General features: G+C 44.3%; 1 protein-coding gene across 1 annotated transcript in view; it reads right to left on the bottom strand.

Moving 5' to 3' along the window:
- Nucleotides 1-23,812, bottom strand: part of nav3 (neuron navigator 3) — a 235,654-nt gene that overhangs the window by 70,953 nt on the left and 140,889 nt on the right. Inside the window, exons 8-10 of the mRNA XM_068717037.1 lie at nucleotides 20,869-21,979; nucleotides 16,741-16,856; nucleotides 1,906-2,014 (exon numbers count right to left, since the gene is read on the bottom strand). Coding sequence (XP_068573138.1) covers nucleotides 1,906-2,014; nucleotides 16,741-16,856; nucleotides 20,869-21,979 — 1,336 coding nt within the window. The remainder of the gene's footprint in view (nucleotides 1-1,905; nucleotides 2,015-16,740; nucleotides 16,857-20,868; nucleotides 21,980-23,812) is intronic.

The following is a 23,812-nucleotide window of genomic DNA, read 5'->3' on the forward strand; positions in this document are numbered from 1 at the left end:
GCCCGGGGGGAGCCGACACAAACCAATGATTATCATTCCGTCCTCACCCGAGCCGCAGCCTCCACACTGTTTAGACTGTCCGCGTCGCCCCGTGGCTCACAGATGGGACGGCCTTTTAAGGTGCCGGTTGTCCATCAACTCCTGAAATGTCATTACATGTGCGCCAGCTGTTGAGGAAGGTGGCTCCTGTACTTTTCTATTTAATCCAGAAAAAAACGCGGAGGAGAAGAAGGCATGGCAACTGAGGGAACATCATTAACAGAGACGTATCTCCCTGTTGGATCGGTGTGGTGAACTGAGTCAGAGATATCAAAATCTGAGCCGCTTCTGTTTTCCAAAGACAAGCAAACTTGGATAATAAGTGCTGGGATGGGAAAATGTGATCACAAAGGAAACTTTGGTTATTTTTCAGTGGCTATCGGTCGTGACTTTGGTGGGTCTCCTTCACAGACTTTGAGGAAGCTAAACATGTGTCAGTCGGTGTGAGAATAGCCTCAGAAAACAGGCCTATATGCTGCAGCTGAATGGTAACGTTCTGGTTGCTCTGTTGTTCTTGCTATGTTCTCCTTTTTTCTATTTCATGGTGAGGGTCGCAGAGACACTAGAATATACCCGCAAGCAACATTAGCATACTTATTTCGCAAAGCTGTTTCGACTACTATTTTCATATTTACAACGCATCACATGTGTAATGTTAAATGGGGTCACTTGTAGTGACAAACCCAGAGAAATTCATCACCACCTCAGCTCTGTGGAGCGTGTTGGTTTTTTTTTAGCTTCTTGTAATTCACTGTTTTTGGTCCAGCCTTAAACGTTATTGTTTTGTATCACTCTCAGCATCATCAGTGTTGTTTCCAGATGCTGCAGCCGGGGAGTTCTGAGCCGAAGAGCTCTTAAAACCAACAGTACACCGAGTTTCCAGTCCCGAAAAAACAAGCAGACAGACACGGTGCAGCATTTAGTAGCTAAAGAGCCAGATAATTCTAGGAGTTAGTGGGAAGCAGAGTTGGCCTGAACGAGCCCAAAAACAGCGGAGCAACTTTTCTCATTGTTCAGATGGAAAGTGAACTTTAGATGTGACTGCATAATAAGTCTCTCAAAAAGGTGGAAGTGCCTTAAAATAAACACTGGCTGCCAAATCACATTTCTCTGCATTTGGGTTCCTTCTAAAACATTGTTTGACTGAAGTTGGGTGCTGCCTGCAGTGAGCCAAACAGGGGGGGGGGGGTCGGATCTTTGAAGCCGATTGGGCAAATGTTGCAGCAGTGGTCGGACATAACACATGCAAGGTAACACTAATCTAACGCCAGCAAAAGTATAAATAATGAAGTGAACCACCTAAGAAGCAGATGGGAACATTTTATATTTGGGTTGTGAGAGATTTATGATCCCATTTGAGGTGCTACATTTCACTATTGTCTCCGTTAAATAACACAGCGGCCTGAAGGCAACATAATTCACTTCAACGGTGAAACAAGTCAATTGGGTTGACATTTTAAATTGCTTTAAAAAAATGTATTCTGATTTGTGGAGCTCATTTTAAACTTCATGAATAAAATGAAAGTGTAAAAGCAGATTACAACAGATTGATTTTAGGAACTTTTAGACTGTGTTTTAGGAGTGAACTACTGCAATAGATACAGCCTTGACAGTCTAGTGAGTGTATGACTAGAGACTTGATGGATTGAATCCGGTACTGCCTGGGAAATTGTGGCAAGGGGATATGAATGGGAAATAACAATATTCTTCTTTCAGGAATCTGATCTCTTGTTGTCCCTTTTCACCATATGCATGCGGCCCTACAAATAAATGAGGCAATTCATTGTCCGTATCTGAACCAAAAACCAGACCAGAGTCATTTACTATCCCCAGTAAGAAATGGGTCGTACCATATGTGTGCCTTACCTGTGGCTGATCTGTGTCCCCCGAAGATTGGACATGGTTTCTTCCAAGTTCTGCCGCAGGTCGGCGATGTTCTTCACCGTCCTCATGCGTCTCGTCTCAGGGTCCTCTCCTGGAGACACGCATTTTTACATGATTTACTGAGAGGTTTAGAGACACACACACACACACACACACACACACACACACACACACACACACAAAGGCTACACACGCAATACAAGAAGCGAGGAGGACATCTGACATGCAGCATTTCATTGAACGTCTCCGTAGGGACATGAAATGACGACAGATCACGGCGACAGCCGGCAACGGGCGCCCGTCTCTGAAACCCCGTGCTGACAATTGGGAAGCCGTTCAATGAATCGGCCTGTCAGGCTGCGCCACACGCATTTTTTTTTTTAGTCTGAGAAGTGGATATATTATTTTACGCAGCGCTGACATCTTTACTTCAGGTCAATGCAGAAATGTCGTGCCGTGACATCACAGCGTGCTTCGTCTGTTAGTGTGGCCACGAAACTCTGTCAGAGCTCCGGAACTTCTCTGTCGGGGAAGAAAACGCTGCCACCCTCTCCCTACATCAGCATGCAGCTAAGAATCATATGTTTCATGTTCGTCTAAGTGCCATGTTTACAGAACTTCACTTAGGCCTATTCTAGTGTGCTGCCAACAAGCACAGGGTGGGCAACATTTCGGGACTGCGAGCTGTGGGCGCACACCAAAGTATCTGCTTGTCTGCTCCAATTAAAACTCTCTGTTCGCTCGTCAGGCTAGCCTATGTCCACGGGGCGGGTAATGGGTAAATGACGAGTGGCATGAGTGGTATAAATGGACGGTGGTCACACTGTTTTTCCGGGTTGCAAGGTGCCGCCAGAAGTCTCCGTGGTGGAGAAGAATGAGCCTGCAGATCTGGGGCAACAAGACGATAACACGGTAAGACGAGCACGAGGAGCATGTTGCTGTGATTACAGCGACCGGGACGAATGGGAGCGGCGGCGGGTTGGAGGTTTTTGAAAAAAGGCCTGTAAATGACTCTTAAGAGGTTTTGTTCGTTTATGGTGAATATTTTCTACAAACCTTTGCTTTTGTTACCAAAGTTAATCACTTCCTGCTAGCTTTTATTTTGTAAGTGCTCATCAGAGTATATGTTGGAAAAAAATAACTTTTAGTTGTTATTGTTTAACATACAAGGCTCCGTGAAGTCTGTGACTACTGTGTGAAATCTCTTCACACTCGTTATCCTCAGATGTTCCTCGTTTAGCAGTCACTGTGACCTTCTGTAAGGGACGATTGTATATCTTACTAAGCATAAAGATGACGTTTGCTTGTGCGGAAGGGGCAAGTTCAAGACATGCTACGTAGCTTTATGCAAATGATTCTGTGTAAACGCACTTGTGTGTTATCTGAAGTATAAATATCAGAGACTCAGAGACAGACCTCTGAGCAGCCTTGATACATGACTTGTATGTGTTTCAACTCTGTCTCCTTCTTGCAAGAATAAATGTCCTGTGATAATTACTTTTACATCGGCTTCGAGTGAATTTCTCTAACATAACTTGGTCCTTCGAGCCGGATCTCAATACCTCCACTTCTCTTCAGCTTTTGAACCTGAAACTGTGCACAGGGGAGTTTAGGACTCCTGATAAAGACCTCCACCCTATTCTCACACGAGAGTACTTGGCATTTGGAGGCCAGGATTCTGCTGTAGAGGAGACGGAGTGACGAGATCCTTTTTGTGAACCGAGCCAGTAGAAGAATCATTACAGGTAAAAACTAGCATTCTTAAGACTTACAATCTTAAAAAAAGTAGTTTGAGCTATTGAACTGAATAATTGGATCCTTAAGATTTTACAGAATTAAATCTAAAAAGAGCTAAATTGGGAGTGATGTACACCCGGGATTGAAAATCTAAAAAGCTATCAATGGGAGTGATGAACACCTAAGATCTAAAAAACTATCAAATGGGAGTGATGTACACCTGTGATTAACAATCTAAAACGCTATCAAACTTAGTAAGCCTTGATTTCCTGAAAGCCAAAACTCAATTAGTGAACAAAAGATATTTTATTTTGCAACTATCGGTAACTATTTGTACTAATAACAAAAAGAGCTTAATCTTCTTTTTAGATCAAAATAACAAATAACTATACTAAATAAAAAATGGGTTCAAAAACGAGCAAAAGCAATAAAGATGAGACTTTAAAGGGAGAAATAAAGTACATGAAGATGAAAAATTTAAGAACACGGGATGTCAACTGTTGATTGACAAGATAGAAAAACAGTGTAAGGGAAATGCAGGGAAAGAAAAGAAGGTTTAACCGAAGCAAAAATGTGGTTAACTGAGGCGCAAGAGCGCAAAAAGGGAGTAGAGAAAAACAGACTGAAACGACTACAGGACAATGACAAAAACTGTGAAAATAATGTGACTAATTCTCCTGATTTGTGTGAATAGTGTGAGGAAGGCGGCCTCCTCTGTATGTCCGCCCACCCTCTGTCTCCCCTCCAGACATTCCAGCCCGTGGAGATTCAAACTTCACGGGCCCAGCAGCCCGATCCTCCGGAAACCTCTCTCCACTCTCTCCCTCCTGCACTGTCCCGGAGGTGCTCAGACAAAACGCAGAAACAACAGCAACTGAGCTTGTGACGGGACTGACAAGGGTCATGCGAGACTTTTGACGGACCGCTCTACAAGCCAGCATCCACCAGATCAGGCACAGAATACGGTGAGCAACACCCACCAGTATTATATATGTTGAAAATGCAGCAACAGTGTTGCAGCGTAACCATCAAAAGTAAAAAAGGGAAACAAAATGATGCTATTTGAATATGATGATTTGATGAAATATCTGAACCTGTTTGTTCTAATGTGTATTTCCGAGATAATCAAAGACGTGGAGGCTTCTGTGGACGGAGCAGAGGATAAAGAGAGAGAGGAGGAGAGGCAGGAGGATTCGACAGGCGGAGTGGATGTCTGTGGCAGGAAAAAAGGAGCGAGGAGTGGGACATCGGAGGAGGGGGACGTCTGGACAACGCATTCATCAGACAGATCAGGTCATGTAAAAGTACGCACACACACTGATACACAGACGCAGACTAAAGGTGAACAATAAAGATGGAAATATTAGAATTAGATCAAATACAAATTGTGTTTGATGCAGGAAGAGAAAAAACATTTGTGATTTGATGATAGAAGGGTGTGAAGTAGTATTTTTGTGTGATTCCGGAGCATGCAAATCTGTTATCTTAACCTCAGAAGAAAAAAAAACTAATGAAACGATCATAAGATCCAAAAACGGGCTTACAGACAAAACAGAAATTTGTGCGATCAACGAAAAACTGTCCAGTTAACCTGTTAGAAAGAGAATGAAAGTGGTTTGAATAAACGATTGACTGTTGTATGCAAGAGGTTTCTAACTCACCAAATTATTACTACAGTTTTGATCTGTACAAAAAGTACACAGGAGTTAAAGAAAAAGTTGATAAAATAGCTCCTCAAACTGTACAAAAACAATAAATTGAAGACATGCATAGTGCCATGTACAGACACTCCAGGGCCAGATAAGAATATGCAGAGACATTCTTTAACAGAACAACGGCTAGGATAAGATTACAGGAGTGGTGTGATCACTGCAGCCAGAAGAGAGAAAACTCTTCATGACTGTGATAAATTTAGCTAATGCATTTTTGTCAATACTAGTGCATAAAAAATTGTCAATTCTGGTTTGCTTTTCAATTCAAAGGGGAAAAGTACACTTATAACAGAAGGGTATTGTGAAAATCCTACCATCTTTTTTCAAATGATGGCAGCTAACAGAGCTAAATTCGAGCCAACTGGGGGAAGTCAAATCTTACTTTATGTTGATGACATTTTGATATGCTCTAAGACACAACAACAATGCAAAGAGGATACTCTTGCGTTGCTAAAGTTCCTCTGTGAACAAGGTCATAAAGTAAGCAAAAACAAATTCCAGCTCTGGAAGGAAAAAGTAAAATATTTGGGTTATGTTTTATCTAAGGATGGCCAATCACTAGATGACAAAAGAAAAGAAGCCATTCTCAAAGCACCAACCTCAAACAAAAAGACAAATGATGTAATTTAAAGGAATGACTAATTTCTGTAAAAAATTGGGTTCCTAATTACGCTGAATTAACTGAACCTTTATCAAAATTGATTGATGATAAAGCTATGGCAGCACATGACACATTGTGCTGGACACCTGAAGCAGATGGAGCTTTAATGGTATTTACCTTTAACACTTAAAGTACCACATGCAGTTGCAGTTCTAATTCTGCAAAACAAAATAACTTATATGTCACCTGCAAGACACCTTTCATGTATGACTGTGTTGCTGAAACTGAGAGTCATGTATTACCAAGAATTGATTTAACAGACTCTCCATTTGAAAATGCAGATATGACTATGTTTGTTGATGGTTCATGTAAAAGAATTTGGATGGTACAAATGTAACGGGATATGCAGTAGTGACAAATAATAATAGTGTTAAAATCTGAACCTTTACCATCACATTCTTCAGCACAAGCTGCTGAACTAAACGCTCTAACAGAAGCATGCAAACTAGGACAAGGACAAGGTCGTCACCATCTATACAGATAGTAACTATGCATACTCATGCGTACATGTGTTCTCTCAACAGTAAAAATAAAATAAAATAGAGAGATGGTGACATCAACTAACCTTATGACCAAACTTTCTTTTGAAGTACAACATTTAGATCATGAAATCTTAAAAGACATGCAAACAAATGCTCCACAGCAAGAAAAAACTTTTTGGATAAAACAAAACTGCAAAATAGACAACAATGGGTTCTGGGAATGGCCTGAGGGCAAACTAATATTACCAAAGACCTTATATAGATATACGGCTCTATTTGAGCCAGTGGGCGAGACCATGGCTCAAAAGGGAGGATGGTATCTATGATAAGCAGGGTCGTAACAGCGTATGACTTTACAAACTACTAAAAAAAAAAAATTCGAGCATGTACTGTATGTGCGAAACATAATCCTCAGGGGCAGCAAAGACCAGCTAGGGGTAAATTACCAGAACTAGAATATCCATTTCAACACATTTGCATGGATTTCATTGAATTAAACCAATGTGAAGGGAAGACATATTGTTTGACAATAATTGATCAATGGATAGAGGTATTTCCAACCAAAACACTAGATGCTATAATAGTAGCGAGAGCTTTGACTAAAAGCTTTGACCACATTTTGGAATACCAGAAATTAAATATTGTGAAAATAGTATACATTTTGTAAATAAGGTGATAAAACATTTGACTGAAGTATTTGGAATAAACATGAAATTAATAATCTTATCACCCACAGTCAGCAGGGTTGATTGAAAGAACAAATGGTACAATTAAATCAGAATATGTGAAAAATGTAAAAAGAAAAGAAATTCCAACCAATTGTCCGCATAAAATAGACCTCACTGATAACTCTTAATTGCAGGCACCTGTTCCCTCTGGGTGAGTCTGGAGTAACAGGGAGGTGAAAGTCTCTAAGGCCGCTTGTCTGACCAGTGAAGATACTAACACGCTCAGAGGGGGTTAGTGGTGTCTGTAAGAAGCACAAGGGCTCAGTGATAGACATAACATCGCGGGAACTGGTAAACAATATGATGTAGACAGCCAGGGCTGTGAGAGATAAGGGGAACTATGTTTTGCTTTACTTTTAGCAACTCTAATAATAATTAGTTCAATATTACGGTGGGAAGTTTAGGCAGATAAAATTGACAATGAATAATACGGCAGATAAAATTGACAATTAATAAAACAGAATTCAACCACACTAACATTACACGCTGGGAACAATTCCGTTCTGCCTGACACTAGAAAATGATCCAACAGGTTTCAAATGTGCCTTACAGATTGTTTTCTCCTCCTCAAACCGCCTAGTAGCAACGATTGTGTCACTCTGCACTATCTGTTTCCAACTGTTAAAACAAAATACCACCCTGTTTCAAACCTTGAAATGGTGCAAATTTATGTAAAACATCACACAAACAACTGATGGATATGGACGATGCCCAGGGCTGACACCTAGTGGTTCTGTGGAGGTAAGAGACATCGGTCTGAGCAGTGGAGTGGAACGTGTGCGTTGGCACCGTGGTGAGGCCATTCTATGCATTGCCTATGGATGGCGCCTCCCTGCGTAACCTCCTAGAGACAGATGACGACCATAAAAGGTCAGCGCCAGGTGGCAGTTTCAGTCAGTCTGTGTACATAGATAACATTGGGGTCCCTAGGGGAAATCAAATACTGTGGGGTTTGAATCAGTACTATTTTGGTGGGCAACAATACGGTAGAGGGGTGAAGAACAGGAGGGGTCTACAAAATGTTTGGTTCATCTTGATTGTATTTTCATACCATGTTGAGAGGGCTAATACAGTGATGAATTGATGTTGAAATGAATAAACAGACTCTGTGTACTTACAGATTTCCAACCAAGGTGATGAGGGGCTGGGAAGCGACAGTACACAGCATATTTGTGAAGACATTCCTTTGTCTTTAAAATTTTACACTTAGGATAATCCGTATGACATTAAAATACGTGTGTGTTTGAGTATATATTTTGTTTTTATGCATTCATTTATTACTAGTTTGATTAGACATTCATTCATTTATTTTTGATCTAGTAGTTATACTTTGTATAAACAGGAGGGAAATGTTGGAGAAAAATAACTTTTAGAATGATCAGTTGTTATTGTTTAACATACAAGGCTCCGTGAAGTCTGTGACTACTGTGTGAAATCTCCTCACACTCGTTATCCTCAGATGTTCCTTGTTTAGCAGTCACTGTGACCTTCTGTAAGGGACGATTGTATATCTTACTAAACGTAAAGATGACGTTTGCTTGTGCGGAAGGGGCAAGTTCAAGACATGCTACGTAGCTTTATGCAAATGATTCTGTGCAAACGCACTTGTGTGTTATCTGAAGTATAAATATCAGAGACTCAGAGACAGACCTCTGAGCAGCCTTGATACATGACTTGTATGTGTTTCAACTCTGTCTCCTTCTTGCAAGAATAAATGTCCTGTGATAATTACTTTTACATCGGCTTCGAGTGAATTTCTCTAACAGTATAGTAGCTTGATTTGGATAATTAAAGATAATTGATGGTGCAGACGAAAAGAAAAATGTTACAAAATATTCCTCTGCAATAAGAGTTTATTAATTAACGGTTAAGCACCTAGCTGGAACGGGAACAAGGTATTGTGTGTTTAATGTATTTCTGTTTCAACTAGATGCTAATGTTAGCTTAGCGGGAATAGCTAAATGACTAAGCTGTAATTTTAAGATAATGCTAGATTTCGTTTTTTACATGTGCTTTTTAAAAGTATATATGAGAGAAATTTTTAGTTAATGCTCCCATGTATATTGAAATGTAATTTAAGAAATGTTTAAACTTGTAAGAGCTCATTTATGTTATCTTTCCGTAGTTCTTATGGTGTTTTCTGGAGATTGGCTAAATGAGAAAAAATAAATAAAGGCCTCTGGAAACATCAGTACGCTTCACCATTGTCCGGCTGGGGTCCGCTACAGTAAGAGCTTCCAAGGCCTCCAGCAACTTCTGTGGCGCAGCTCAGTGCCAGAGAGGAGAAGAAATGCTGAGGTGTTTATGATGCTGGATTATGATGCAGGTCGGTGTTGGAAAGAAGCAAATCAGCTGAGTCAGTTTTTCCTGGATAAATACATCAATTTCAGAGTTGCCCTCAAGGCATTTGGATAAATTTTACAGCAAAAATGCACAGACTGTATACATTTAATTCGAAAAAAAATTGTGATCTGCTTTATTTCTATAGTTCCTGTCTTTTTCCCCCACACTGTAAAAAATGATTTAAACAGACCAGCTTGACACTGCCACTTATTTTCTTTTGGTGTACGCTGTGTGGCGGCGCAAAATGTTGGAGCCACCTTGTCCAGCACCATGACACAGAGTCGCTTTCTTTTACATGCTGTGACTATCTGTCCTGTAGAAAGACCTTTTTAAATATAGGTGATGTCAACTGAACCTTTTTTTCTATTTTACTGCAATCGTCTATCTTTTTAAATGCTTTAAAACTCCAACAAATAAGCTGAAAATGCTGTGAGGCCAGTAACAGTAGCAGAGCAGCTGCCAAAGACAGGATTTAATACCGGTTAACTTTGTCTTGGTCACATTGTTTGAAGACTTGTAGATTCAAACACTGCGCTTGACCTCAATTATACCGTATCAAACTGTGTAATGACCTTGCAGTCTGGCATAATGGAGGTCATGTTTTGTCTTCGGAGCAAACAGACGGAAGGTTGTGCAAGGTGGAGGTGGTGCCCCATGCTCTTGACCTCTGACCCTGTATCAGATTTTCACACTATATGGCCAGTAATTAGAAATACTTGAGGCACTTCTGAGCTAAAATTTACAAGGAAAAGGAACGTGTGTTGGCGGCCAACAAAGTCACAGAAGCCCTGAATGAGTTCCTGTCTCATCTAAAACAGAGCTGAGAGACGAGGGCTCTCCTTTTCAAGCACAGAATGATATGCTGTCATTCCCCAGCAGGTTGACGGATCTCTGCTGCCCCAAACTCAAAGCACCCCTGTGATCTGATGTTCTCTAATTCTTCTTCCTTTTTCCTCCCGTCTCTCCTGTCTTCCCTGCTCCTCCTCCTCTCACCAGGGCCCCTTCGAGAAAGATCCAATTACGATCCCATTATAAAAGTGACATGAGGAGATCTGGCCCTGGAGTCACCACCATGACAGACACATCATGCAACATTGAGAAGCGGCCAGAGGATTGTGTGTGCATTTATGTTTCTTTTTTCGTGTGTGTGTGTGTGCGCGCGCGCGCAATTCACCGTGGTGCAGGAGCAGAGGTCTCCCCTGCACGGTAGAGGAGAGGCCATCTGGGAATTTTGTGCAACGCAACTGCAGCCACACAAACAAACATATGCACGCATGCATTGGTGTTAAAAAAAAACAACAAAAAAACAATACCTGCGAGCGATTTAACCAGCTCAGCGCCCTTTATGTGGATCAAGGAGAGCCGCAGGAATGAGCTAAGCTAAATTCCCTTCGTAGCACCGATTTATACACGCGTATAGCCAGTGTTTCCACTTTGCGGCGCCGCAGAGAGGCGAGAAGCCATGAGGCATTCATTTGGATTCAAGCTGCGCGACCAGTTCTCGGCCCCAGTGAGGCTGAGAAGCAGCCAAACTGAGACCGGGTCCGTGGGGAGGATCGAAAATGGCAAGGAAGGAGAGGGAAGACGCACGTACACGCGCGCCTAGGAATACACGTATATGGGGTGCAGAACGAACGCTGCTTGAGATTAACATGACGCGTTGTAATGCAAACGACTGCAATTTGGGACTGGCACACACGCACTGAAGCAGCGGGTGCTGTAGTGCCAGTTCTCTCTCTCTCCCCCCCTCTCTTTCAATAATGCATGGGATCTGGTGCCGATGCCCCTTGCTCTACCTGAATACTATTGGGGAACCATCCCAGTCGTCTAATTATACAAGTGCAAGCCAACACGCACACAGACAAATGCACAACTAGACAGCTCTACCGTTGTCATAGCGGTTTGTCACAAATCCTTGTCACAAGCCTTAATGAAGCTTTGGCTGTCAGTCACTGGCGTGTCGCCATGGCAACACACACACACACACACACACACACACACACACACACACACACACACACACACACACACACATCGATGTATCCACATGCTATTTATTTTGTTTGTTTATTGCCCTGTTGCTGAATGTGTGTGTATGTCCTAACAGGCGTCGCGTCGTTAATGCGTATCAACGACAACGCTCCCGGAGGCCTGAAAGCTCAGACTGCCACATCAGCAGCTGGATACTTTGAAAGACAACTTTGACGTGGTGGACGAGTTCTTTAAGGATCGAAACAGCTTCTCAGATATCCGGACAGGATATCCTTGAAACAATTGTAGCAACGCGCGTACACAGGCATGCACCTGTATGCATGAACAGAGTGCGGATAAACACACACGCAGGTGTAATAATGAGCTATTGATTATGTTGGCTGCGTGAGTCACAGGCGGCGAGGGAGGGAGCTGGGAGGGGAGCTGTGCTTTTTCAGTGGGTGTCGGTGTAGATTTTTCCTTCATCTACATCTCAAGGTATTTCTTCTTCCTGCTACATCATGCCCTGATCCCGCTTACAGGAAATCAGCAATCTGCCCACCGCCAAAGCTCTCCCTGCTGTGCGTTATACTTTTGCTTTGTCTGTAGAGTGACAATACAATCTGTTGGAATATACGGTCCATCTTATGAGCTGAACATCCCCCCTCCCACGTCCCCTTACCTCAAGCATCAAAGCCAGGTTTGTTACATGGGTGCTCTTTCCAGAATCACACTGTGGCAAGCTTGACGTTAATTCACAGCATGACACTTAACAATGCAGCACACACACACACACACACACACACACACACACACACACACACACACACGGCAGAGAGCTGCATTTCCAAAGTGTGACAGTGTGCAGATGCAAGTGATAAAAAAGGATGTGTGTAAATCCGCCTGTGTCCATGACATCAAACTACTTGCTGCTTGTGTAAACCCTGTGGATGCACTGGGTGAGTGTGTACGTGTGAAATGCACGAGGGAGGGTGTGTGTCCCCGTCTTACGAATTTCTTTTGAATAATGTCTTAAAATTCTAATATTGTGCCCTGAGAAATCGCCAAGAGGATTAAGAAAATAACCGGCTTACTGAAGGATTTTTCTGCTTTGACATAATATTCTGTCCAAGTTTGCATTTTTAAACTTAACCAAAACATTAACGGGAGTTCTTTTACTTCATGTACAAAGTTTCCAATTTCCGGTCTTGTCACAGTACTCTTTTTATTGTGCCTGTGAATTTCCACATTCATGCTCATTTCCTGACTGTGTTGACTTACGTGGGTGGGGCTGTGTGTGCAGCACCTGCTCCAGGTCACCCAGCATGGTGAGGATCAACTCTTTATCCAGCTGAGCCGTTCCCTCGCGAGGACCTCCCCCTGAGACCTCCTCTTCTGCCCAGTACCCGCCATCCTTCTCCCTGCCTATCCGCCTCCCGCCAGCCCTGCCTGCCGCCGGCTCCTCGTCTGAGCGCCCGCTGCTGCCCTCTTCGCCTGTTTCCCCCTCCCCCCTGGACGTCCGTGCCGGCTCTGTCCGTGGGTGGCCGCTGTACGACGCCCGCTGCGGTCGCCCGCCCGTGCCCGTGCACCGCCATGGGACCGGGATGAGGGAGTGCTCCGACTGAGAGAGCACCTTGGTGAGGGAGAGCGACAGGGATCGAGCCCTGGTGCCCTGTGCGCCGCCGCCCCTTGTGACCACCTCCTTCCTGGGGCTTCCCTGCAGGCTGCCTCCTGCCCGCTGTGTGCAGGACGAGTGCAGCGGCGAGCTCCGGGGTCGGGAAAGGAGAGGCGGTGGCTCGTCCAGCTCGAAGGAGTAAACCCGCTGCTCGCCGTCGCTGAGCAGGGTCAGGTTTGTGAGCGAGCGCTGCTTGATCCGCAGGTTGAGGTTGTCGGGGAGAGGCTGGGGAGGCCGTCGAGCCGGGCTGCCTCCCTGATACACCGAGAACTCCGCTCCTCTCTTCATCTCCGGCTCACCGCTCCCCTCCCTTTGTCCGGCTTACCTTTCCGCCTCCGTGGGAGAAACTGTGCGTGCGAGTGGATCCACCTGTGCGCAGCAGTCCGCTTCACATCGTGGCCGCACTGTCACTGGCAGAGCGAGTGGAGGGAAGGAGGAACCAGGGGGGGACGGAGGAGGCAGAGAGACGCGTCCCCGTGTCCCACGCCTCCCGACTGAGTTCCAAGCTTCGGTGGGCTGGAGCAAAGGCGAGCGCAGTGGGGGGTGAAGATCGGAGAGGAAAGCTCCCTCTCAGGCATGCAGGTAGAATCCAGATCCATCCTTGAGTCGCTCCATGCTCACGGCAAGATGTCAAGCCGGACGCAAACACTTGTTCCTTCCACTCCGTCTCCTGTCCTCATGTCTTCTTCCTCCACCACAGTCAGGGGCGTGGAGTCGCTACATCTCTCTTCCCTCACCAACGCGTCCTCTCTCCCCTCCCGTGCTCTCTTTATCTTTTCCCCCTATTAAACGACAGCCTCTTTTCGCTCACTCTTATCTCCCTCCCTGCGCCTTCTGTCTCTCCTTTAATTACCACCTCACCGCTACACTTCTGCTGCGCCCCCGTCCCTCTGACTCTCTGACAGTCCCTCTCCTCACAGCAGAGAACGAACGGGTGGTGAAGCCAAAGAACGGACTCACATAGCTCTCGGTCTGCTTGTTCGTTCCTGCGTGCAGCCTGCAGTACTCTCTCTCTCTCTCTCAACTCTCCTTCTCACTGCTTATCACCCTCTCTTCCTCCTAATCCCTCTCGTTCTCTCGCTTTTCTGCTCGCTCCCTTCCTCTTCCCAGCCCATGTCTTGTTCTCCCTCACACTATCCTCCACCCTCTCTCTTCTCTCATTCTCTCCATCTCTCCCTCGCGGTGTGACAGTGAGTTGTTTGGACAGCAGCACCTGTGAGCTCGCAGCCACGCTGGCTGACCAACTTAATTAAATGCTATCTTGAGGAGCAAAAGCGGCGTGCCGGCGGCTTATCGCGGATCAACAATGAGACCACAGAATCCACGTACCCCCATCAATCAGTGCAAACTTTATTAGCCCTGTCGCTACTACTCACAGCTGTCTTCCACACATTGTTTAATCGTGGTTACCAATAGCTAGTAGGGAGTGAAAGCAGGTTGCCTCAGAAACCCTAATCAAGGTTTTCCTAATCGCATGTGCATATTGATCAGCACGATTTTTCTTTTTGCGCTATTCCTAATCAAAACACACTTAAAAATCAATAAATTACTCCAGAGCTTCCGCTCAGCTGTTTTTACTTTCCTCATCTCCCAATAATTTCACAAAAACCTTAAATCAACATGTGGATCATGAGCTTGTGCATGAAAACTGAGCAGGCCTGTCATGTGGTCGTTTGTGGTGTTTGCATACACTTGAATTTCTTTCCCAGGGTCTCATTTCCGCCCCTCAAGAGTCGGGCAGTAAGCGGAGGATGTGAAATGGCCATGAAACGCGCGACAGCACAGAGTGTAGCGTTTGAAATGGACCTCAAAACAAAGGGAACGGTCTAATTCTATCCTTCAAATGACGGGCTGCGGAAAAGCCGCGGCCGGAGGGAAATGTCTGGAATGTCGCAGCCGAACCTGACATCCCCGAAACCTGTAATCACGTGCTGTTGTTTGTGCACGCTGCACTTTGTAGACGCTCAGAGTCTCTTTGAACTTGACGTCTTATTTTTTTCCCGTTGAGTTTATGGCTTGTTTTGATTCATCGTCCATGTCGTCCTCTGCTTTTTCTGTTATTATAAGGATGGAGCTTCATTCCAAATGGCATTTTTCTACCAAACTTGTAAAATCCAAATCATTTTAGAATTTTTGGAACGATTGTCAGTGACTTAAATCAGTGACAAAATGCTTAAAACAGACAATACGGTGGATAATGGGGAATGTGCGGCAACGCAAACCTCTTTAATGGGAAATGGGATGCAGTTGTGACACTGAAGTCTTCTTTTTTCAAATGGCAAGATGCATTTGAAACAATTAAATGTGTCTGTGCCAGTGGTTTGTGTTGTGTGTCGCCTGCTTTGAGCTCTCATCCTGCTCCTTTGTCAGAATTTGGAGTTTGTGGTTAGAAGCTGGTCAAATGTCCTTCGGCACTGACCTCTCAGCTGCAGAAGCTCAATTGCTCAGATGTCCACTGACTGTAATTAAAGGACGAGAAAAGACGTTTGCAGTCTTTGCAAACAAACGGTAGGATTTCAGTTCAGCCAGCAGCTTTCTGGTGTCGTTAAAAAGGATCATGAACTCAAATATAAATAATGTACAAAATATTGGAGAAAATGTCCTGTTTCTGAGTGATTACAGCCTCTTATCACTACACTCTTCTTAAAAAAAATTCTATATCTTGCTTTAAGGCTTAAAACTCTTCCCATAAACCAGTTTTCATGCTCCGTTGTAGTGTATGTGCAACGTGCATCCATTCCTCCGTATGAACATCCCTCAAACAACTGAACTAACGACACGTTAGGAGCTTTGGACGAAAAAACATCAAATGTCAAGCAACTCTTTGCAAAAGCCATCCCTCTGTTGGGCTGAAAACAATAAATGATGTGTTCGTATCGATGATGATGCAAAGCTGGGATTTTAAGAACACGACGATGGCATGCAAGAACGTAAACAGAAACAACAAAGAGCTGCAGATGCTCCCTGTGTCCGTCTGTCAGCGCTGACCTTTTCCCTTCACCGCATGGAACTGGCGCGGAACAGTAAACACGACTAACACACACACACACACACACACACACACACACACACCGAAAACACACTTACACACCAGCTGCACGAGACCAGTACATTGTGCTATACACAGCAGTAGCCTTCAAAAAGTCTCCCATCCTGCAGCGACTCTTTAGCTATTCTGCATTAAAACCCCTGCAGCCTGCTCTCACTTAAATGTTATGTAGGGCAGCTAATCCATAATGTAATACAACAGCATTAAAGTATGCAAAACCAATTGTTCTATTTCCTAAAGAGAGTAAATGCATCCTCTAAACACACAGAGGAGCATTGCAGCAGGTCAACATTAGTTAAATATGGACGCTGAACAGCAGATGATGGTTAAATCCCAACAGTGTATAACCAGTATTATAGGAGACAAATGTGTAAAGCACATGGCATTACACACTCACACACCCACACAGACAAATATCATGAATGCAGAGCCCACGGCATGTGTGTCGACCCACTGTACCTGATATCTCCTCCAGGCACTGTTTGGCTGTCTTGCTGTAGACCAGCTCTCCCTTGGTGGGGCTGAGGCAGGGGTCAGATGGGGCCACCATGGTGCAGTCGTTTTCTGAGAATGTCCTGGAGGCACAGGAGAGAGGAAAATAACAACATGCAGCAGTTACAAAGGTGGGCTGAGATATCTGAAGAGCTCCACCGCAGCCACTTCAAAAGGCTGAAAGAGGCGAGAGCTGCTGCGGTGTCTGGTTCATTCAGTCACTGTCGAACAATGGAATCATGTCAAAACTCTTTCAGAATATCTAAAGGAGTTCACCCCAAAACAATGTGAATTGTATATAGTACTCACCTCCCTAAAGAAATGGCGTTAAGGAGAGCGTAGTGCCCGGTGCAAACAAACTTTGTCAGGAGAGGAACGAAAGACAGCAAAGGTTATAAAACGGCTGAAAAACTTTCAGAAGATTCCTGTGCAGCATCACCAGTGTCCTGTTTTTTGGGCTCGTGGAAATCCAAAAAACGTGTTTCGCTACACTATTGCCAAACAAAGCATTTTCAGATTATCCTCCCATGAAGGAATGTATTGTGCATCTTCACTGGAACTGCTTTGTTTAGCAATAGTCCAGTGGAAATAGTTGTTAAATTACTTTAGCTGTCTTTTGTTTGTCCTCAAGTCTTTTTGCACTGACATGCTTTAATTTTTTGGGGAATCTGCTCTCCTTTAATGCGATTCCATAGAAAAATTTGCTGGGATCATAGAGAGCGTTGGGAGGTGAGTGCTTTACACTTTTTCCACCAAAATTAGCGCGTGTATGCAGGTTTTATTAAACGCAAGAAAACCCGCAAAAACTAGCCGATCCTTTCCCATTCCCAGTAGATGAATAAGCCTTTCTGTTTTTTTTCTAGTGTGTCACGCTCGATTTCACAAACGCGATGGAAAACAGTGTGAGTAAACAGCGGTAAGCAGCATGGAGGCCAGTGAAGATGTTACGGTGGTTACTTCCTTTTATTTATTCAGTCACTCTTCAAGCTTAGTTTAGCATGATGTTCGAGCACTGCTTTGGACGGAGACAGGTGGAATTTGTGGCTAAGTTTAGGGCTGGGTGATATGGAGAAAATCAAATACCACGATATCAATATTCCGCTGATATTGTACGGTTGACGATTGGTGCTTTCCAAAAATATTTACACAGTGAGATTTTGGATAAATAATCGTCAGTGATGTGGGTATAAGGACTTAGTGGGTAAAGGCAAATAACAGAACAGCTAGAACAATCTGGTGAGCTCAGGAAATTACATTATTTTACTGCAGGAAAACAAAACCAGGAAAAGGCAACACTATTACGATTTCCAAAATATAAGACGATATCTGTGTATATGTGCTTCAACTTTGCAAAGACAAAATCTTATCATGACTATCTCAAGAGGAGATGGTTTGAGATCGTCAGATTGACATAATTCCTTTTGTCCCATTAGCACCATTTGGTATTTATTTATTTATTATGGAATAAAAACTATTGTCACATTAAAAATGTAGCATCACATAAATATATAATTGTACAAGAAAGACCAGTTACTGAGAGATTTTAGTGTTAAGAGCAACCGCCAGAATTGTCCTTCCTTGCCTCCAGTCTGTGTTTCTGTCGTGTTAAACAAGAAAAAGAGTCTGAATTTCTGAGTCAGTTTTTAGTCTCAGTCACATGTGCAACAGATGGACGCCTCTAAAGGGAGGAGGGGATGCTTTCTGTGAAGGCTTCAGAGTGTGCGTGCACGTGGAATGCGTGTTTGTGTGCAACTGCCTCTCCTCCTCAACCCGGAGCTGCATCGCGCTCCGCCGTTTGTTTGCCGATCTGAAGAAACGAGCAGCGAGTCCAAACACCCTTCATGAGATAACAGTCCTACGCAGTGAACGAAAGGAAAACCACGTATGTGTAAACAGTCAAAAACAAACCACCGTGAAAAATAAACCCAGTGACAGTTGATACACGTGCTAACACAATCAAATGAACACACACACACACACACACACACACACACACACACACAGAAACAGACACAACCACATGCACATGTAAACCCTGGAATACACACAGTAAAGCTTGCATACAAAAACACACAGACAGGTCTTAGCACAAGCTACTGCATAGTATTCATTCCCTCCCATACACACACACACATACACACACACACACACACACACACACACTCCGGGGACCACCACCACCTGCAGAGCTGCAGATAAAAATTGGCTTCCAATTGCAACAGCAGCATCAGCTTGTGACTTCAGCTCATGTGAAAAAAAAGCTTTTTTTCCCTTTTTTTTCTCTTCCTGCAAGCTTCCCTCACCTCAGTGGATTCACAAATAACAGAGTTATTCTCTACTACTGCTGCACACAACAATCAGGGCCCAAAATAAGAAAGCAGATATGTAGTATATGGAGAAAAGGTAACAATTTCTGTTTTTACTAAAAAATGGGTAACTTCCCTAATAATATTTACTCCTGATTGCAGAATTGAGGTGTTTTTATCTTTCCTGATACTGTTTCTGAGCAGAGGAAGACACTGAGGGGGTGAACCCAAATCAATCCTGCACACTAACTGCGGCAAAGTCCTGCAACCACTCAGGTCTGTTAAACTTGGCACCTTGAAGTGGGCATAGAAGAGAAAGTGAACAAGACAAAGAAGCCTAATTGGGCTGAAAATGATGGTAAATTGCAGCACAGCGGGAGGCCTTTACGCTTACTGTCTGCACGCTGGGCGGAGAAAGAATATTTATAGCCAGAGAAGAGGAGGACAAAGATGAGGAGGCTACAGAAATATGCTCGCAAGGAAATATCTAGGCACAAAAGACAAAGGTAAAGGGGGGGGGGGGCAATGAATCTGCACTGTAACTCAAAGGCAAGAGCAAAGTGCAAACACAACCAGGGGGTTCATTTTTAGAGCAATTCTAACAATCTGTGGAGTCCCTTGTGGGGCTGAACTAGATCTGTGCTATTTGTTTTGCTGGCACAACTTTGATGAACTACAACGAACATGCAAGTGGCTGTTAGTAAGCCAGCTAGGTTTCAGTTTTAAATATCAATAATCAGAGATTATTGCAAATGTGTGGTTTCTAATGGCCACTAGAAACTCAAGCTGTACTGATATGATTGAGGAAACCTCCAGCTTCTCTCCCCAAATGTAAATTGTGAATTGGTTCCCCAAGTCTCTTAATAGCCAATGTGTTTTTTGGTGTTGATTCCTAAAAGCTTAGTGAACGGTAAAGCTGGTTGTTCCATATCAAATCGACTCGCTATGTCGCAATTTGGAACTTCTTCTGCCCAATTAGTAAAAATGTCAGAAAGTGGTAAACTCAAGTGCAGGCCTCAAAATGTTCCTTCAGAAACCTGTGGCTGACATCACAGATGGTACGTGCTTTTACACTTTCAGTTTTGGTTCCCTTCTTTCATAACTGACTATCACCCGCTATCGGCCCAGGACTGCTGGTCGCAGAAGTTTAAACTTGCTAAACGTGTGGGATTAAAGTAATGCTAATGCTCAAAAGAGACACAGCTCAACGTGGCAATGCTGACTGTGCACAACGGAGTAGGAAGATGAGAGAGGGAGAGAAGGGGTGAGGAATTAAGCCTTGTTTAATGGGATTCCTAACTCTTTTTCTCTCTGAGCACAAAGGCATCTCAGAGACTTTGGCGGCTCCACCATTTTCTCTCCCGCTGGATTACCTCTGCCGTTGTAAGAGAAAATCGGCCCTGCTGGGCAGATTTACCCACTTCCTGCACCTCTGATGGGAACCATGCGCCAGCTGCATGCATCAAAACAACACCGGTTGAATGCAGAGAGACGCTGCCGATGTCTAGGATCCTCGTATCGAAGATGAATCCCAGACAGTGAAATAATAGGCTTTGGCAAGCATCAGGCAGAGGATGTTAATTTGTTCTGTAATGACTGTGAAGAGATGTGGAGGCGAGAGCAAGATGCAAAGTGGGGGAGCGCCAGTGCTCCAGGAATATTCTGGGTGTGTGACTGAGGATTTTAAGAAAAATGGTCAATATATTGACCTCTCTGGGGTAAAAAAGTGTGGCGGAGTTGGAAATAGACAACTTTGCTTGTATATGGATGCAATACACACACGTCTCACCTGTACATGAAGGGGGCCACAGTGGCAGTATTGGGGTGGTTGTGCTGCTGCTGCTGGGGAAGCTGAACTACTCCGTTCCCTCCAAGAGCTCCTCCTCCACAACCCCCTCCCATTATCCCACTGGACCCAGACAGGGCTGAGGTGCTGGTGGAGGAGGTCATGCTGGTCCTTTTGCCCTCTGGGCCCCCACTGGGGCGCTGTATGTAGAAACTCCCACCCTGCCCTCCTTTCGTCAGCTTGGCTCGGTCCCCCTCTCCACCGCGCATGTTGCCGCTGCTGTTCAAAGCGGCTTGGCTCTGTGGCTTGGATGTCGTGGTGGAGGGAGCTTTAAGTCCCGGCTTGGGAATGCCGCTGGAAGCCGAGGAGGCGCCGCCGTCTTTCTTCCCAGATGACGGCTTCCCTCCCTTGGGAATGAGGCTGGCAATTTTGGAGGACTTCTTAGTGGGGTCCGCAAATGACTCGCGTTCCTCTTTGGGTGGAGAGCTGTCCTTAGAGGATTTCCCAGATCTGCTTTTATCCTCCTTGTCTTTGGACGAGGCCATGGACCTGCTGCCGTTGGCAGACGCTTTTGAAGAGGAAGGGTTGGAAGAAGAGGAGGTCTTGCTTGGTGTAGCAAGGGATGGTGGGGTGGTCTTGGTAGACATCTGTTTGGCCGTAGCGCTGCTACTGCCGCTGCTGCACACCGACCCCGTGGGTGTCAATCCCTCCTCACCGTACTCCGACATGTCGTCTTCCTCCTGCAGAGCCATCTCCGCCACGGACGGAGACGCTCGTGAAGCCGATCTAGGGTTGATCAGGCGAAACTTCTCCAGCATGGACCTCTGGGGTCCGCCACCGCCGGCCGACCCTAATTTTGACCCATCGCCTCCGTGCGGCTGAAGGCCTTCAGAGCCCTGGGGTGAAAGGGCTGGGGGGGGCGAGTGCGTGGGGCTGGCCAGCATGGACGAAGTGGCGCTGTGCTTGAGGTTCATGGACTTGCTGCGCCACGACTTGCCGGTGGTGGGTGAGGGGATGGCAGAGGCCAGCTGCTGCCCGCTGAGGCTGGTGGGGACCGTCCCACCAATACCGCTCCCATTCATTCCGCCAGGTACTGGGATACCCCTCACCGCTTCTGAACCAGGGAAGAAGAGACAAACAGGAATGATTTTTTATTATTAAAAGCAGGGTTATTTAGTACATACAGTATGTCATATTTCCAATTAAAATAACTGAGCCACTGACGGATTTGATTAAACCTTTCAGTGTTACAAATTCAATTGCATTATAGCTGTTTTAATTCTGTTCTACATTAATAGTCACTGATATCTACTTTGAGGAAAATGTGACATAGTTGTAGTATCCATTGGAGTGACTGACAATGGTAAGGACTTTAAAAGTAAACCAATATTTCTTGGAGCAAACACTCAAGTTCTGATTGTGGCAAACTTTCACAGTCTTCCTGGATTTATCTGACATGAGAAACAACCTTTTCCAAAGTCACAGCTGAATACTCTGCTGTTGTTCCTCTATGGTTTTGCACACATTTATCTCAAAAGTCAAGCAAGAATTGGAAACTTTCAGAGGATTTCAGTGTTCAGTCTCAATTGGCAGAATATCTACGGGATGTTGGGTTAAAAAAAGAAGAAGAAAAAAGATTTCTCTGTTAGTGTTACACTGGAGTCTCCAAGGAGCTTGCACTCAAGTGTGCTGTAGCTTCGTGTTCAGACTTCCAGTCTCCTGATTTACACTTGTATAGAGGCTTGTCACAGCATGTTTGAAGGTGGATGACTGTGGATGACTGCAGGGATGTTGTAACCGTGACAACAAAAGAGATCACAGCAGCTACGTAACAATGGATGGAGAATTTCCTTCCGAGAGGACACCATTCACCCAGATTTACCATTCAACATCATCATCCTTCGATGATAGTACTCTAAGAGTTTGAGGAGCGACTTTTGAATTTAGTGTTTTGAATCGAACTACTTTTTATGTCGGAGATTTTCTGCCTTTCCTAGAATTATGGGTTTAGAAAGTATGTAGATGGAAGTAAAAAGTGGGCACATCTATCTCAACTAAAAAATGTCTACATACATATAGAGGATGCAGTGGGTGTAGAAAAACTGATGCCTGCCTCTGATCCAAGGATTTCTCCCTGTATGATTGTTCGTTGCTGGTAGAAAATGGCAGCTCTGGAAGGAAGCCCTCGCTCCTTGTTAGACTTCAAAACCAAAATCCATGAAAAGCTGCTGGAAATACCGGGTCATTGTGTCATCCACGTTTACCCATTTATCTACACATATAAGAGCATTCGTGAGGTACATCACAGTGGATAGATTTCAGCTTAGATTTGTCATTTAAAGGCACCCTGGGGATTTATTTTTTTACCTGGAGTAGCGATATGGAGCAGTGTTTTAATGAGAAACGCTGAATTCAAACAGAGCACAAGTTTCCTGGTTGTCTACATTCACCTCTATTGCAAATAAATGAATTAGTGGCAGCAACGTTCACTGACAAACAATATTAAGATAATGTGATATGAATGAATTACATGTAGCGATTTATGACAATTACATCAAAGTCACAAATAATCATGTAATTGATGCCAAAAGTCAATCAATTAATCATGTCCAAATAATATCCAGAGATATTCTTTAATTTTTGACCACTTACCGCATTTTTTACCATTACAGGTCCGCACAGAGCACATAAACATCCGTGATGCATGTAAAATAAACGGTTTAAAGGGTCCCGCGCTGAGCATTGGCCTTTACACACGCACACACACACACACACACACACACCACTTTTCCTGGCTGGTTGACACCCTGACCATCAGCACTCTTCCCCTCTCTTACACACATAGAGAATCCAGCAGCACCAGACAGATAAGTATAGTATTTGAGAGAGATGGACACGAAAGAAGACGGGCAGGCACAGACAGAAATGCATCAGAGTTTGAGGCCAC

Source organism: Cebidichthys violaceus, unplaced genomic scaffold, assembly GCF_023349555.1.
Source record: "Cebidichthys violaceus isolate CVI_PGR_0920_01 unplaced genomic scaffold, fCebVio1.0.p SCAF_21, whole genome shotgun sequence".
NCBI classification, from domain to species: Eukaryota; Metazoa; Chordata; class Actinopteri; order Perciformes; family Stichaeidae; genus Cebidichthys; species Cebidichthys violaceus.